Source organism: Phallusia mammillata, chromosome 2 (genome assembly GCF_965637545.1).
Source record: "Phallusia mammillata chromosome 2, kaPhaMamm4.hap1.1, whole genome shotgun sequence".
Taxonomy (NCBI): Eukaryota; Metazoa; Chordata; class Ascidiacea; order Phlebobranchia; family Ascidiidae; genus Phallusia; species Phallusia mammillata.
Genome location: NC_137253.1, coordinates 1,392,750 through 1,411,236, shown reverse-complemented (window position 1 = coordinate 1,411,236; position 18,487 = coordinate 1,392,750). Strand labels below are relative to the sequence as shown.

At 38.6% G+C, this 18,487-nt stretch overlaps 2 protein-coding genes across 3 annotated transcripts in view; one reads left to right on the top strand and one right to left on the bottom strand.

Annotated features, from left to right (window-relative positions):
- LOC145212503 (uncharacterized) overlaps positions 1 to 11,015 on the bottom strand; it is a 130,574-nt gene extending 119,559 nt beyond the window's left edge. Inside the window, exons 1-2 of one of the 2 annotated variants that reach the window (XM_080080636.1) lie at positions 10,703 to 11,015; positions 9,813 to 9,944 (exon numbers count right to left, since the gene is read on the bottom strand). The gene's annotated coding sequence lies outside the window, so the exon portion shown is untranslated. Of the gene's footprint in view, positions 1 to 9,812; positions 10,386 to 10,702 lie in introns of those variants that run through there. The other variant, XR_013856723.1, reaches the window with a different exon arrangement.
- Positions 509 to 6,316, top strand: LOC145212499 (uncharacterized). The gene is given in 8 exon segments (XM_080080632.1): positions 509 to 675; positions 733 to 1,595; positions 1,662 to 1,781; positions 1,869 to 1,979; positions 2,081 to 2,242; positions 2,319 to 2,435; positions 4,202 to 4,246; positions 5,374 to 6,316. Coding segments are annotated over 8 exon segments (2,184 nt in total). The 5' UTR covers positions 509 to 673; the 3' UTR covers positions 6,138 to 6,316.
- Positions 11,016 to 18,487: the final 7,472 nt, after the last annotated feature.

The following is an 18,487-nucleotide window of genomic DNA, read 5'->3' as shown; positions in this document are numbered from 1 at the left end:
TCACGATGTCTGATAAAACGACGTCATGAAAACCCACGAAGTGCACTGGGTAAAAATGTTCCAATCGCATTTGAAGGTTTAGTGTGTAAGTTGTATTTCACATTTACATTTTGTCAAAAAATGTCTTTAAAGGAGGAGTTTAGCTTACAGCGGTAAACAACAATCAACTCGCACCTGTTTGCTAGACTACTTTAGTGAAAGTTTATAAAACCAACTGAAGCCTTACACAGTGTCGATTGGTAGCAGGAGATTGAAGTATTTTGTAAAGGAACAAGATGCAGGAACATGTAACAAATTCCGTATTTTGTTGTTTGCAGCAATATCGCTGAAAAGTAGAAAAAAATTAGTGAAACTTTAATTAACTTTACAATGGCATCAACAAATGAAGTGAGTATAGTTCATGATGATTTACAAGTTATTTAATCAAATATTGATTTTCGTGCAATGACCTAACACGACTTAAACCATTGAATGATGTCCACGTTGTCTTGTTATTAAACAGTTACGAGAATTGGACTGTGGTGACATCACATGTGACCTTAACAAGTTTGAGGCCGGTTCAGGAGGTTTCGGGGATGTTATATTTGGATACCACAATGGGTTAAAGAAAGAAGTTGCCATCAAAATATTTAAAGTCGATGGTGCAACGCACAAAAAGTCACTGGTTGTGAAAATGTAGGATTTGTCACATACAAAAACTACAATAGCTACATTTATCGAAATATTCTTAAGGTTTCAAGAAGAAATGGAACATTTGCTGAAAGCAGATCATAAAAATGTCGTTCGAATTTTCGGCTACGTCCAATGGTCGTTTGCAATGGGAATTGTGATGGAATACTGCAAAGGTGGAGATTTAGAAACTTTACTAATGGATACATCCAAAGAACTGGGCCTTGCTGTGCGCGTTCGCATTTTACACGAAATAGCAACGGCAATAACTTTCTGTCACAACTTGCCCGACAAACGTTTAGTTCATCAAGACCTCAAACCTGGAAATATTATGCTGACTGAAGAGCTTCAATGCAAGGTTGGCGACTTTGGCTCCGCCGAACTGGCAACACACAGTACTTCGGCAACTGTGAATCCTTTGGCACGAAGCAAAAAAGAAAGGCTTCAATACACTCCCTATTACACCGCTCCTGAAAAACTGAAGGACCCAGCCACCAAACCCAAGACGAAACATGACGTATATTCCTTCGGAATGATAACTTTCTCGGCTCTTGCTCGTAAAGCTCCTTATCCACATCTGGAAGGCGAACAACGAAGGAAGCTGTTACAACTAATCGAGAACGGAAAAAGACCAAACTGTCAGGAAATACAGGATTGGATACAAACTTTGGTCGGTGAAGAAAGAGAAATCGCAGAGCAACTCCAACTACTGATGAAGCGATGCTGGGATCAAGATCCCACAAAACGTCCTACAATGGCTGAGATACATGAAGAATTAAAAAATCTGTTGGAAAAGCAAAACCCCGAAAACCTACTTTCTCAAGTAGCAAGTGTTGCCAGGGTAATGGTTGTCAACCAACCATCCACCAACGAAAGTCAACGCGTCCCGCTTCATTATTTCTCACCAAGGACTGGACGTTTTGAAGGTAAACCTTCATATTAAACACCACAAACGAAAGTATTCTTTGAAAACAAACTGTTTTACTTTCCAGTACCGTCTACTACATCTAGTCGCACAGTGGAACGACCTACCAAACCAGCAGGGCGCGCACAAGAGCAAGGTTTGTCTCAACAAGGGGAAATTCCCACCAGCAGCAGGTCACAGCAGCCGGGTATGAGATACATTGACTTAAACTTGTAGTTTTTTTCATAATGTTGATAGTTGCATTGTGACCGATAATTTTATCACAAATTTTCAGATTCCACCGAAGGAACAAAGTGTAGGGAGGCCAATACATCCATAGAAATCACACAACCAAAAACATCAACTGTGGAAGTTTCAAGGGAAACCCCCCAACCTCAGCACCCGGGTATAAGAAATTGAAAACCTAATCGACTGTGTTTGCGCTAAGTTGTGGAACATAAACACGAACATGTTTTAAGCGCATTCTAATGGCGCCTTTGTGTTTAGATTCCAGCAATCCTGCAAGTACCAGAGTTCAACGCTCCACCGAATCTACAGAGAAAAGTTCCCATTCCAGCAAATCACCACAGCAACACGCGAGTGAACCAACCGGGGGCGCTCAAGAGCACATACAGTCTTCTCATCCTCAACAAAGGGAAATTCCCACCAGTAGCAGTTCGCAGCACCTTGGTAAACGTTTACAAAGTTGAACGAAAACGTTTTTTTAGTTTTTTGTTGTGTTTAGATGAAACAAGACCTGCAAGAACCCTGGTCAAAGAAATTCCCCATTTCAGCACATCACCACAGCGACCTGCAGGTAAACCAATCACAAATAAGTAGGCAAAAACAATTTGAAACCTATGTTGTAACAATAAGTCCAAAGCGTTCCGGATTCGGGCTTGCATGCACCACACGTTGCGCGGTGTTCGTATTTTAAATGATGAAGAAAATGATTTGTTGTTTTTATCAAAAATTTTGGTCAAGAGAAAGGGATCATCTCTTCTGTGGACCTTTAAAAACCACAAAACAACTTTAAATGGAATGTAGTGTCAGTCTTAAACATCAACAAAAACCTAACTCATAAAAAAATCTTCGACTTACCGTAGACTCGAGTTCTGACATCAATAACATTTCGAAACCTGACTACTTCGTTGTAAAAAAACGCGTGAAAACACAAAAATCTTATGCAAACCAAATTTACCGTGACATATATTTACATAAACTACGTTTGCAAAAAGTATCAAAACACATCGCTACACCACCGAATTTTCACTTTTTTCAGTCTGCAAGTCATATTGATTGCTTTTTTACACCTCTTGGTCTTTTGGACGACACAACGCGGATGTTGAGCGCTTATACCAGGGGTGTCAAACATGCAGCCTGCGGGCTTGGTGGACGTGAATAAATTTAAAAGGAAAGGTTCTTTGCCGATCAGGGTACACGAGCGTTAGCTGTTAAGAAACTTCCGATAGTCAGTCTCAATTTTTTGCGTAACCATGGAAACGGAACATGACAGTGATACACCAACATATATTTGAATTACCACTAATTTTCCAACCCAAAATTTACAGTGAGTGTCATAATTTATTCATGATATTTTACAACGAACCTGTTGGGTTTGATGTTTTTAACTGGAAACCAGTTTCAGACTTGGCCACTTCATTTAGAAAAGTTTGCGCGTTGTTACGCTTGTCCTCAGTGTACAATCGTATCTAATATACATGGAAAACGAAGTGCAGCTTCGTTTAAATGCTTGCGAAAAAGAAAGGCGTGTTGTTATGACTGTACGCTTTATCGAATAAACCATCGTGAGACTGCGGAAAGCTGATGGACAAATTATCTATAGCAAGCTGGTTCATAATCACCAATCATTATAAATCTGGCAGATTCATTCCAGGTTTTTACATAAAAATGGTACAATGCACGACCTATTCTTACGATGCAACCACAATTCAATTGTCTGCAACTTATTTACAACCCGCAGCAAACTTTGACCATCTTTAAAATTCTTACTCTGAGACTGGCAATTGAAAGCGGACTAACGACCACCATGCTGTTGGATCAATCAGTAGCACCAATGGTTGTCGATACGTCACATCACTCCATCGGGCTGCAATATTTTACTGCAAGTCAACTTACACATCTCGCATAATACGATTATAAATTGTTTGTTATGATTTGTTATGAAGCTGACTTTTCGTTGTCCATATTATGTTGATAGTTACATTGTTGGTCTGTAGAAAACCTTTATTGAAACAGTCACGTTGGAAATGTCATTTTCATTTCATTTTTGCTTATAGATCCAATCAGCCACGGTGATGAGAAACGCCCCAGCGCACAACGAGAGGAAATCGCTCATTCAAGCAGCACATCACCACAGCAACCTGCAGGTAAACCAATCACAAACAAACACGTAATGATCATTTAAAAGCCATTGTTGTAAATGTGACGACCGAATCTTTCTGGTTTTAAGCAGACTTTTTTTTACAAAAAACATTCCAATGCTAACTACACCTTTAAGTAAAACTTTGGGTATTATTTGTGTCAAATAGTTTGTTGACAAATCTTATGATGAAAAATGTCATTTTTTTTCTTTTTAATGAAAATAGGACTTTTTGTCGCAACCAGACAAAACTGTTGGTTTCGAAACATATCATCTAACCACAGGCAAAATCTAATCTTCCTATAAGGGTTTGTCACATTTCGGGCATTTCGTTAGAGCGGGATTGGGCAACATTTTGTATACAGCGGACCAAAACCAATATCAGCTATAAAGTAGCGGCGGCCCGAATTTATTTTTCACCTTCAATTCCACTTTCCTTCATTTTAGCGGATTTTCGCCAGGTTGTCTCGTTTTTAGCACATTTTGACAGCATCGATAAGAATTAGACGATTTTAGTTTTAATTTTGTTAGATAGCCTATATAGCTTATTGCGTGTTGTTTAAAATTTTCAGCACAATCGGCCTACTGATTTATTTTTCGGTTTTTATGCTTTGGGAACAGAGTCCTGTTTTAAGCATCATCGCACTTTCATTGGAAACCAAACAACTTATTGCCGTTTCAAATTAACTATATTTCGTTCGTAAGTGTATACAATGCGACCGTTTTATTTTAAGTTGGTTTTGCTACTCTGCTGCGATATGCAGTAATTTAGTGGTTGCATATTTTTAACAACAGCCTCGTCAAATGATGAAGTTTTTTAAAAATCCGAATACCTTAAAACAATAAATATTGAAACCGAACCTATATGACAAGCGGTTCGACTCCCTGGTGTATAGATAGAAACCCATTTAAAATTAGTCGACAAATTTAAATCCAATACATGTATCGCAAATGGTGTATGTAGTTCATTATTATGTACGATGTAGTTTGTTTAAATTGTAAATATATGAGAAAAGCAGCTTCTAGTTTTGCCTAAAACCACCAAATTGTTCTTTTCAACTATAATAATAACAGCATTGTGACGAAACAAAATCTTTGTTGGAGAACAATAACATCAAGTTTTTGCAATTCAATTTTAGAAGAAAAAAAAACACCAGAAAATAATAATGATTTATCTTAAATAAATAACTGTTAAATCTCTGACAGTTAATTAAAGCTGTTTGGTTTGAGATGAGACCTTGTAAAAAACTGATTGAAAATTAACTTCAGCCTCTTACTAACCCTACCCCTGTTTGACACCTAATCTAATAATTTAGCTCTTTACGCCACCTATCAGAATTGGCAATTTTTGTTTGATCTTTTTGTAATTTTTTAGTTCGAAACTTCATTATTTTTGTTAAACAACCCTTTGATTTGTTTTTGGATGAAGGTGACGACTTCAATCAACTCGTACAAAAATATGTCGATTTATTAAAAACAAAAAAGTATGACGAAGCAAAAACGACAAAACAACAACTTTCAAGGTCATTCGAAAGTCAACTAGTCACTGCGGAAGACTTAAATGCCGAAGCCACAAAAAGTCGAAATGACGGCAAATATTTGGAAACTATTTTGTTTTCCAGCATTGCCGCAGATTTCTATGTGAAGAAAAATCCCGACTCCGCTATAGCAAAAAGTGTAGTGGGTTGTGCGCAGGAAATTCTAAAAACAATCGAACTTTTGATGAAAAATTCTAATTTATTTTCGAAGTTAAAAAACAGAGAAATCGTGCGAAATCACGTAATCCCACTGATGCGTGACATGATTCAGCAAATCCGCGACCTTCAAATAAACGAAGAAATTCGATGTGAACGGGAGGTTTGGTGTTTGCATCACATTGAAGTGAGTCAATATTACATCGGGGATTTGGCATCGAGCGAAACAACAATAAAACTTGGACTTGAACTTATGGAAACAAAGTTCGGGAACGAAAGTTCAAAGTATTCAATCTACGGTGGCTTGTTGAACAATTTTGGTCTTGTTTGCAACGAAACTTCACGATTCAAAGAAGCAGTCGAATATTACACAAAAGCAATCGAAGTTTACAAAACAGCGGAGGATTTAACTGAGGAACGACGAGGAGAATATATTGCATTATGTAAGAGGAATTTGCGAATAAACAAAGCAAAGTTGAACAAGTGATTAAGTTTGCTGCAAAACAAAAAGTTTTGTCAGTGACAAAATTATTGTGAAACAAATTCACATTTTCATTGTAAATAAACTTTATGTTTTGTTTTTCTTGACTTTGTGCACAATCTCTGTATTTTAGTGACGATTATTTGTACAAATGTAAAAATAAAACTTACTGCTTAAAATGTTAAGATGAACATAAATTCATAACTGGGATCAGCCCTGAAGCTTAATTCATAACAGCTTAAAATGTTGATGAAATTTCAAAATTCCTCGTTTTCACAAACGTTTCAGGATATTTGTCACAGAACATCAGTTTCCACATAAAACCTAAAAAACAAAAATTAGTCATAAATGCGGAGTTTATTTGCCCCAAGAAAGTTGTAGGTTTAACAAATTAAAAAAAAAACTTGAAACAAAAATGAGGTGTTATCCAAAGAAAACTAAGTTTATTGAAGAATAAATGTTTTGAAACTGGTTTAGACATATCTTATATGTTTTGAATTTTAAATTAGTGTTATAATAGATCCCCATAAGTTGAATATAAAGAAACAACAAACCTTGCAAAGCTGCACCAACCAAACACAACCATCTGTACATTTACAAACCAACAAGTTTCCACAAGTAAACTGCAACTCTCGATAATTGTCAGAAGCTCGGATATAATCACATTTATCTCCAATTTCTTCATGAACCCTGCAAATGAAAACTTGTAATTAAAATCTTAGGTCTGGACCCTTAACAATATGAAACAAAACCAGTAGTTATTGATTCTTGTCACCAACATTAGCAAGGTAATAATTTGGAATTCAACAAACATTAGGTAATCATAAAACACAAGTTGTCCAATCCATTGTTACGCCTGGACGTCATTTTTTGTCCAAAATAACACAGTGGATATATACAGGATATACACATAAATTATTTGATTTTTGCCAAACAGTTAAAACCATTTTGCCAATCAAATTCGCGTTAAAGCTCACCAGTTTGCAAAAATCTGGTAATTTATGTGTTTTTCGCTATGCTGTATTAATTTGGACACAAAACGGCATCCATGAGGGTGATAGAGACTCTATGCAGTTACATTAAGTCAAACAACTTGTGTTTTATAATGACTTTTACCACACCAAGTCAAAACCCGGCTTTATAATGTTGCAAGTGTTTATAATATATTGAAAAGCAGGAACAGTTTTGCAAAGAAACGCTCTGTGTGTCATTATCAGCAATTGATTACGTCCAAATGCAAAACTCAGGGTTTAAAAATATAATTCGGAAGAAAACCCTGGAATTTCAGCACGTCGTAAGGCGACTCGATTCATTAGAGATTAGACCTTCAAAACTTAACGTGGAAGGCGCTCAGGAAGGCGACTCAGTTGCCCCAGCCAGGGATGGTTGTTTAGAGCTATCAAACAAAGGTAAGCGTTAGATCAACCGATGGTTAACTGTGCCAAACGCAATTCCAGTTTTGTGTGGTACGGTGATAACTCAAGTTTCAAACAAAAACATTCACCTGTTCATTGGAGGCACAGATCGCGCCAAACGAACTTCTTGGCCAGCGGTGGGCAACCTTTGACACTGTGGGGCCAAGTACGATTGCGATAATTAGATCGCGGGCCGCACCTTTATATAACGAAAGGTGATTTTGCTTCGTTGCATACCAAAAATGCCTTACTACAAACAAAATTCGCATTTGATTCTCGCAGCATATTGTCAAGTCGCAGAAAAATAGCACCGGAGGATTAATCTGCTCAAAAATATATAATAATTGGACTCGTTTGCCAGTACGTTTGAAGTCCAAGTGTCCCTGCGGGCCGCACAACCGTTCATCAAGGGCCGCATGTGGCCCGCGGGCCGCCAGCCGCAGGTTGCCCACCCCTGTTCTAGACCCACTGCATAATAATTTAGCCGACGGGTAGCTAAAAAGACTGCGACAATCTAGATTAGAATTTACCAAAACATTATCCTGAGAACGGATTTTGGGTGCTCTTGGCAGCATAGAGAAGAGACAATAACTAACCAAGCCTTGAGATTTTATCAACGGGTTAATCGTGATCAACTCGAGTGAATTACCTCAAGCCACGTTGCGCCTTCCAAGCCATTCTAGGCTCTACTCCGATAATCCTATTTAACTGTAACGAACCTACCTGAAAACGTTCATGAAATATAAAAATTACTTGTTTTCTAAAAATTATTCAGGTCATTTGTTACAAACATCATTTTCAAACATCATAAAATGTCCCACAAATTTACAAATATGTGTTCGTCACAGTAAAAGAGTTTTGGTGCAAAACTGGAGAATACGTTTATCACGGCAGAAATGTCAGGAAGAAATAACAAACCTTGTAAAGCTACAACAACCAAACACAACCATCTGTACATTTACAAACCAACAAGTTTCCACAAGTAAACTGCAACTTTCCATAATTGTCAGAAGCTCGGATATAATCACATTTATCACCAATTTCTCCATGAACCCTGCAAAAGTAAATTTGAAATTAAAATCTTGGTTACAGTCCTGTAAGAATCTTTAATCAAAACATAGTAAACAAGTGACATGTAAAAGAACAGTTAGTAAAATCATTTGTGATTAGTTTATGAAAGTTTTTGTCACTAACATTAGCATTGTAACAAGTCAAAATTCACCAAATCAAGTTAGTACCCAACTACATAAGCTTGTGGAAGAAACTAGAAAGGGTGGCTTTTCTATAGCGATTTTGCAGCAACCATATACATAACAAATTGTTTTGTACTTAAATTTGTATCAGAAAATGTTTCTCATTAACCTACAATAGTCCTCGCTTTGGGGCAGCTATTTGATCATTTTATGGCCTTTTGACACAGTCCTTAGTGTTAAACACTATCGTTTTGCGTAAGTTAGACATTACTCAGGTATTGCTTTTCAAGTTTGTCTGTCAAACACAAAAAAGCTATGTTGTAACAAAAAATCATTCAAACTGTTTTGCGATACCTACAAGTTGACCTTCAGCAACTCAACGTGCAGCGCCCAAGCTGACAATGACAGTTTAAAGACAATTTATCACAGCTTAGGAGATGTCTAGTTTGTTACAGTTATGTTAATTACCAATTGGAATGACAAGTCAGTTATCGAGTTTATCATGTCAAAGGTGTAAAACCTACGCTCAAACTAAAAAAGTGCAAACTAATGTAATAAAACATGTAGCATTGCTGGCAAAAACAGCTTATTTCTAATTACTGAAAATACCACCTAGTAAAACGTCTGTTTGTTCGTCAAGCAGAAACCTCCTGCAAGCTACCCACAACAAACAACTGTTCAAAATTCCAGCACAGTTGGGCTTGTATTTTTTGAGTTAAGGGGTGAAAATGGATGAACTGAAAGTTACAAAATACTGAAGGACACTTTGCAATGCACCAACCAACAAAGCATGAAACTCCTGCATCATGTACTTTTAATTAGTAAATCTGTTTGTAAAATTTAACATTTTGGGAGCCTGCGGGTAAACCACTGGGTCATTTTGGGTCAAACTTAGAAAGGATCTAATTTACCTAATATGTGTGTAAATTGTGAGTAAATTTGAAACACCCTAACTCGAACATATGCATGGAACAAAAAAACAACAGAATAAAAGGACAAAAACAATATGTGAACTCTTTAGGAAGAGGACACATAATAATATATAAATGTTTATGAGAGTAATCCAAACAAACCTGGTTTAAATCATCTGCTTTTCACTCTTCTTGCACAAGGAAAGATTTATCACTTATTTCAATGAAAACTTCTTCATTTGAATAAAGCCTCATCTAATTCCATTTTGAGTTTTCTGTTGGTGGATTATGTCACTGTATCAAGCAAAATAAATTGGATGAAAAACATTGAAAACCAACAACTTGACATTTCTAAGCATCAAGGGAATATTTTCACCTTTTTTGGTGTAAAGTACAATAAGCTAACTCTATAATGAAAATTATTGCCACATTTAAGGCCGATGCACGATGCGATGGATGCGATTGCGATGAATGCGATAACTGGACCATTACGATGGTTGCGACATTTCATGCACACACGAAGCGATTTTTGCGTTAAACAAGCGCGCCACGAGTGAATAAAAACTAAAAATACGGCCAGGTACCGTTCGTTTTTCCCTCACTACCAGTGAAGCTCCAAGCAAATTTCAAATTCAAACAAATGCCAAACATCGTCTGCACAAGCACCAATACATTAGCATGGAAAGAGAAATAGAAATTCAGACCTCTTTGCACTTTCAAATTTGAGCAATTTGTTTGGCAAAACTTAATAAACAAAGAAAAAGGTAACCGCAATTATTTAAACACAAAAGAACAAAAAATATAGCTATTTCCTGCATAATTGTGTAGGAAAAATTGGGTAAAACCAATTTTCGAAGACAGGGATGAACAGAGACTAGGACCCAGCCTATACTTTCTGGATCCATTTTTTATAAACAGCAACATGTAACTTCCATATGTAACAAAACGAGACAATTACGTTTTGTCAATCATTCTGTCAAACATAAACACAAGAAAACAAGACTAACTAACAGACACAAAACAATAATAATTCTACACTAGTTTAAAATTACCTTCTTCTTCCAACTCAACTGCTAATTTTGCCCAAACGTTTTGCTTCAAATTGTCATCTTTGTAGTTGTTCTGACTGCTGTCGTACAGCACGGGGTGTTCCCTTACTAGATTAATTAATTTTTTATTAAATGAAATCATTTTTTTATTTTTCTGTGCACAAAACAATGCCAAAATTACTACAGCTTTGAAACTCTCCAATTCGTTGTTTACCAACAACACAAAGACCCTGGACTCGAAATCGCAGTGACCTCTGCGATGACCGCGATTTTGTAGAGAACCGTTGAACTTTGCGATTTTGTCGCTTTCGTCGCTGGAGGGCGGAAATGACGTAATTTTTTTGGCCTTGCGACAAAAAAAATTGCATCTATCGCATCGTGGGTGGATCGGCCTTTAAAGACAAATTTACTTGCTTGTTTGCATTCCTATTGTTCTGAAATCTATGTTTTAATATATAGAGCACAATAGTATTGCAGTAATTGACTACATAAACGTAATAATGTTTATTAGCTTTAAACAACAGAGATCGACGCTATAAGTCCTGTAATGTAAAAAAAAACGAGAGACTTTAAGCGGAACTAAGGAATGTAATTAAACTGCGCAGGAATACAAATAACCCTTTAGGCAAAGCGTGAACAAAATACAGAGCGGAGCCCACGAGCGTAAATTGCTTAGTAGCTTACTGCATTCTCCCTCGGTAAAAAATAATGTTCACAAAACATTACCACAATATTTAACTACACAGTCCACTCGCCATAACGAGCAGGCGACTTTCGTTCACGGGTAGAACGACGAATACCAGGTGGTGAGTCAGCCGATTCAGTAGATTCAAGGGGCGCGGGACTGTCCACTTCAACAGCGACGTCATCTTCAGATGAAGATATCTTATCTTCTGCAGAGCTCGAAGAGTTTGGACAAGGTGCCAGGTCAGAAGTTAAGACTGTGCTTATATAAATATTGACGCATTTCCTCGCTGAGAAAAGAAGTTCCTCGGTCGCTGTGAATATAGTCAAGAAAACCAAAACGGCAAAATAGGTTGGAGAGGCGATCGATAACGGTGGACAAAGTCATTCTCTTGCAAGAAAAAACAAAAGGATACCTGCTGCACTCATCTACAACGATTAAGATAAGGATTCTGGCCAGGTACTGGACCTTTGAAGTCCATACTGATCCTTTCCCACGGTTTGGTAGCTTTTATCAGTTCTCTTGCCTGAGGCTTGTAGAAACGTGGCTTAAGTTCGGCACACACGCGACATCTATTACCAACCGATTTAGTTTCATCACTAGTATACGGCAAATTGTGAGATTTCACAAGGTGATACATACGGGCGTATCCAGGGTGTCCGAGTAATTCATGCAGTGCAAAAAGATCTTGAAGACGCACATACTCGAGAAAACGCATCTGGAACAATATTCAGTGTACCTGGTCGATGGCGTATATCGTAGGAACATTGGCCCAACTGTAATCTCCACGATATCATTTTAACATTTTTAATCTTGCCCCGGTTTCTTCGTTCAAACATGTAAGCGATCGATTTTTGGTCCGTGATTAAAGTGAAATGCCGGCCCCTTTCTTACAGCTTCAATAATAACAGAGGCTTCCTTTTCAATAGCGGGGTAATTGCGTTCGCAACAGTTAAGTGTACTAGACATGAAAGCCACAGGTCGTCCCTTTTGCGACAAGACGGCAGCTACAGCAAAATCAGAGGCGTCTGTTTCCACATCAAAAGGACATTCGTCAAGAATTGCACCAAGAGTCACTTTGCCGAGCTCGTCTTTTAAATCGTTAAATGATAGAACGGCATCATCGTCTAGCGGGAAGTCTTTTGCATTTTGCATTGCAAGAGAGGGGCTACACGTCGTGAAAAATTCTTAATCCACTTAGCGTAGTAAGAGAACATTCCTAGTACTCTTTTCAGTTCCTTTGGTGAAGCTGGAGGTGACAACTCTAATAAAGGCTGCAAACGATTTGGGTCAGGTCGAATTTCATTGAAGGAAATACGATGACCAAGAAAGTCCAAAGTAGTTGTTCTAATTCTGGACTTTTCTTGATTTATAGTGATGTTATTTTTGCGAGCAACTTCAAAAAGACGACGAAGGTTGAGATCGTGTTCCTCTAACGTAGCACCGGTAACGGGGATGTCATCAAGGTACGCGTATACCTCATGCAACTTGTTGTCTTGAATAAAATCATCAATGGCGCGTTGGAAGGCAGCCACGCCATTCGTCACGCCAAAAGGAAGCCGTTTGTATTGATAAAGTCTATCACACGCTTCAAATGCGGTATACGGGCGTTCGTTATCCAGCAATGGAACTTGATGGTAAGCAGAACGGAGATCAAGACAGCTCTAGAATCGATCTTGAGCAATTAAATTTACAATTTACTCAATCTTAGGTAGAGGATAGGCATCTAACTGAGTATATCTATTGACCGTGACAGAATAGTCAACGACGAGTCGTTTCTTGTGACTTCGTGAAACGACTAACACCGGCGCTCTCCAAGGAGAACGGGCAGGTTCAATGATATCAGACTTCAGAAGCCGTTTTAATTCCGTATTGATAAAGCGCAAGTCTTCTTTGCTGTATCGACGAGACCGAGCGGCACTAGGTGTACAACCAGGCAAAAGAAATTCGAAAAGTCGAGGAGGCTTGAGCGTTGCAGCGGGTAAGTCCAACAAAGAAACGCCCAGAGACGCGATGCGAAGCGGGGGTTCAGCGCCTCCCATAGAAAAAGTTACTTCTTGATGTCTCTGGAAAAAATCTTGCCCAAGAATGACATCAGCACAAAGGTCTTTCAAAATACCGAAAAGTCAGCGACTGAGCTACCTGTTTGCTAATAAAGTTACCGGAGACACCAGAATCAATCAATACTTTCACTGGATTAGACTCCAACGAGCCGTTTACGAGAGCGGGACCCGGACTTAGGGGAGCCCCAGCGAGAGAGTGAGGTTTGAAAGCATTTGAAATATAGCGTCGTGCAGAAAAACACACAGCTGAGGTGGGACGGAAACAAGAGCTGCTTTGATTAGAAGAGGGACTGCTGCGACAAACCTGAGAGAAGTGTCCTCTTTTCCCGCAGTTATAGCACACAGCTTCAAGAGCCGGGCAAGCAGATCGGCTACGATGCATTGCACCACCGCAGAAATAACAAGACTTTGCCCGGGGTTCATTTGTACGTCGAGCAGTGGCCAGAGGAGCATCGTGGTACAACTGAGCAGATGAACTAACGGCACTTTCAGTACGGCCGCCGGCGTTTTCAGTAGTGCTGCCGGCGCTTTTAGACGGTGCCGAAGCAACTAATGAATTTTTACCCATCAAGAGAGATTGTTGCTGTGATTTGGCAAGATTTTCAGCGATTTCGGCGGCTTTAAGTAGGTTTAAATCTTCAATTTCTAAAAGACGCTGCCTAATCGAAGAAGAAGAAAGACCATTATTGAAGGCATCTCGCGTTAAGTCGTCTTTGTATTAATCAGGAGTGACAGAAGTAAAGGTGCAATCTTTGGCAAGAGTTTTCAGTTCGCGTAGATATTCAGATATGGATTCGTCGGAATTTTGAATGCGGCTCACAAGTAGATATCTAGCAAATACGTTGTTCTTCTTTTTTACGTATATTCGCTTTAGTGCCACGACGATATCTCAAAAGAATCGGCATCTTCTACACAAGACAAAGCATCAGGTGATAGACAGTTTATAATAATTCGTTTCTTGTGAGCGGCAGTAACGGTGTTTTCGCCTTCAGAGAGTTGGTCAATGTAATCTGTAACAGTGCGAAGCCAATGCGTAAAGTGTCTGCCAGCATTTGGAGCTTCAGGTTCCATCGTCAAAGTGTTCGGGCGTAAAAGCAACTTGTCCATCGGATATCCTCCGTTGTTTAAATTTGCAGTAATTGACTACATAAACGTAATAATGTTTATTAGCTGTAAACAACAGAGATCGACAGTATAAGTCCTGTAATGTAAAATAGAAGTTTACACAAAATGTCAACGAAAAACGCAAAACTACAACTGAGGAAAGCAACACGAAAACGAGAGACTTTAAACGGGACTAAGGAATGTAATTAAACCGCGCAGAAACTTTAGGCAAAGCGTGAACAAAATACAGAGCGGAGCCCACGAGCGTAAATTGCTTAGTTGCTCACTGCAAGTACATAGATCCATTACAACTTACTTCTGTTTCTCACAACAAAGTGCAAAGTGTAAAATGATTATACATCACAAAATTTGTGTATTGATCGCAGTAGATCGTTGAGCAACTTCCTCCTTCAGCTGGTTGTACTCGTACATTGTGACTTTTCCGATTTAGATGAACTTTAACTTATTTATTCCCTTTAATAAGAATTAAACTAATGTTATGAACAGGTCATACGCGTCTGACACAAACAAACAAAGCATTTAATATATTTTGTTCTACACTTCACATTTTATAAACACACAAGTACTGCGTGGAACATACAGAATTTTGTAAGTTTGATAAAGTAAATCATGCACATGCAGTGGAAAGGGGTTTAAAAGCAGCCAAAAATGTAAAAAAAACTTACCTTAAATAGTAACATAGCCCGCAGTAAAAGTTTGCAAACATGTTGCATGCGTTTTGTCTATGACGTCACTGTTACACCGTAGATCGGATAAGCGAAATATTAAAGTCACGCAAAGCAGGTGTGGTAAACTTAATTGTAAATTGAGGCAGTTTCATATCAGATATGTAGTATTTAAATCGACGAGAACGAAAAATATGTTGTCGAATGTTGTTGTGGTAATTGTGAGGCAAATTGTCAAGTAAAATCTGTCAAAGAGTAGAAATTAACGCTTTTAATTCCACGTTTAGGTATTATTTCACCTATACAACTTTTATACAAGTAATACCGAATTCTAATGGTCAAAAATTGATATCGACCCTGTATGGCTCTTTAAAACAACGACGTTACAACAATTAGTTCCTGTTGTAAACTAGCCTATTGTGCTGTGCATGGATATTGTTGTGTACACGACTAATTCAGGAACAAACCTGACGGCTGAAATTATTGTTGCAATATAAAACGTTTAAAAATTATTTTGAGCTTTGAGAGAAAATGTTGTAATCCAGTGAGCAACAAAATAAATCAATTCAAAGTCGCACTTAACCACTTATAATCTTTGTTAATTTCCTATAAAACAGAGATTCTAAACCGACTAAGCAGACGTTGTTTTGGAGATAAACAAGCAAAACTGTTTAGGTATGTAGGATTATTGTGTTAAAGATATAGGGGTAAAAATTTATCTTCCAAAACCGCTCGGGGTGAATGTAAGATCGTGGGTGAGAACCACAGAACGAAAGGATTTAAATTTGTTGTTGGATCTGAGCACGAGTGTAGAGTGTTAACATTTTCTACACTTTTAACGGTTATTCAAAAAAAAAAAACTTTTAATCAGAAGTGGTAGCAATATTGTGTTTAGAAATAAAACTTGTTTTAATTATAGTTCAAAACTTGTGTTAGACATATTGTGTAGACATAAGGGTGCGTTAGAAATTAACAAAAATAGCGTTCTTGTTTTCGACCTAGTGTTGCCGATGACGTTGTCTTTCAGTTAAGCGTGGATCGTTTTTCTTTAAACATTCCACGGTCGCGCAGTTTAGTGACTTTAACCCGCTGTCTGGGCAGAAACACAATGAAGCTTTTGTTCAGATGTTGTGAAAAAGTCTAGTTTCATATACAGAGTTGTAACACGGGCCTGAAAAAGGAGCCCGAAACCCGACCCCAAACCCAAATCGTTTTTGAGAAGCCCTTTTAGGCCCGAAAGTTTGATTGACAAGCTTATATATAAAAGCCCTGAAAAGACCAAGACAACAAACACAATAGACAATTGGCCACAAGGCGTTTTAGGGCTGTTTGACTTCAGATCAGGTCCAGCAACTGGCTAATTAGCTAGTTAAATATACATATACATATACATACATATACATACATATACATATAAAACACTGACACAGAGTGTTAAGTCAGGCCCGAATCAAGCCCGTTTTTTATGAAACTTAAGCCCGAACCTGGCCCGAAAAGTCCAGACTTACAACCCTGATACAGACATGGGGACTGGCATTAACTTTCCCCTTTTACTTATAAGGGTGATATCATCCGCGTAACTGAGGTGAACGGCGTTTATCAGGTACATGAAATATTCCCTCAGGTTTCAATTCCGCTTACAGGGAAAACACATTGCTTTTGCGACAGCGCCTAAATACGTAAAGCTCTTTGTGAGGCAAGCAGCTCGACGGCGGACTCGCCGCGCCTTGGTACATTCTTTGTTTTGACTTTGTCTTTCACTTTAGCGTGAAAGGTTTGTTTGATTCAGTCTACCGCTTTACGCTCTGTGACTTTAACCCGCCGTCTTGGCATGAACGTAATGAAGCTTTATTGTGAGACAAAGTGTTAAAAAATATCGAGTTTCAAATGTGTCAGATGTGTTGTCAGTCAACTTTTCCATTTCCACAAATCACTTGTAGTTAAGAAACAGTGGAGAAGTAGATCGGAAAACAACTGTTTGCGAATCGAAATTTGTTGGTTGTTGATTCAAAATCGTTACTCAGAGTCGTAAGTCGGATGGCTTCCAGTATTTGCAGAACCTCTGTGTTAAAAGTTTGACAATTTGAATTCCACCGTCCACGGTCTGGTGGCTTCAACCCGCCACCGTGTGGGCACGAATGCGATAAAGCTTTTTGTTCAGGTGTTGTGAGAAGGTCGAATGTTGAACGTCAGTTGCGTTGTTAGGCCAAGCTTAGTTTGACATGTCACCTCTAGTTGCGCTGTAATTCCGAAACAGTTTAAAAGCTGTTTTGCGTTTCCGAACGTTGTTGGTTTCAAGCACGGAAGTTTGTCGCCGGTTAAAACTTGGAGCGAATTTTGACCTCGGAATACCGATGCCGTCACTCCAGTTCCAGTCCAAAACTGCGCTCCTGTGTGGGGCAGAACCCATCTTATCGACAAATGCCTTTACGACGCTATGCGCATCGTCACTGGTTGCCTGCACAATCTACCAATCCTGGAAGGCATCTAGCCGGCTGACCTCCGTCGCAAGGGTGGGATTCGAACCCACGACAGGAGTCTATCCAGGAATCGCGCTCTACCAAGAGCTACGCAGGCTCAGTTGAGAATCTGCCGAAAGTCGAATCACAAGCACCGTTGCCTGCCTCGTATGCTGCACATGTCAGCTTCATAGTAGGGGATCGCCAGATTGACCAGTATCAGTTAAGATGAACATAAATTCACAACTGGGATCAGCCCTAAAGCGTCGATGCAGACCAGCGATCACGGCACATTCATATATAAATCACAGTACTCCAGGTCTATTGATGGCGTTATACCGAATCAGCCGACCACCAAGCATTCACCACCACATGATTTAGTTACGGCAGCAATCATTACTTAACAGAGACGTTCACGGTTACCAAAATTTAATAGGAACAGTCACATTTACCACACGTTAAACGTTATTATTTGCCAAAATATGTGACTGCATGATTTCATACGTTGATGACAGCCACAAAGGTTTGGACGAATTGCCTATTTGGCAAATATTTTTTGCTTCTGTGCACAGAAGCTGAAAATGAAGGAATTCAATTTAAAGCGAAACATGAAGTTTTATTTTTATTCCATTTTTCCATTGTAGTTGGAGGCGAAAGCTTTAAGTTGCTGATTTGTCTTTTCATTACTTTTGTTTGCAAAGAAGCAGTTACAATTCACGATGTCTGATAAAACGACGTCATGAAAACCCACGAAGTGCACTGGGTAAAAATTGTTCCAATCGCATTTGAAG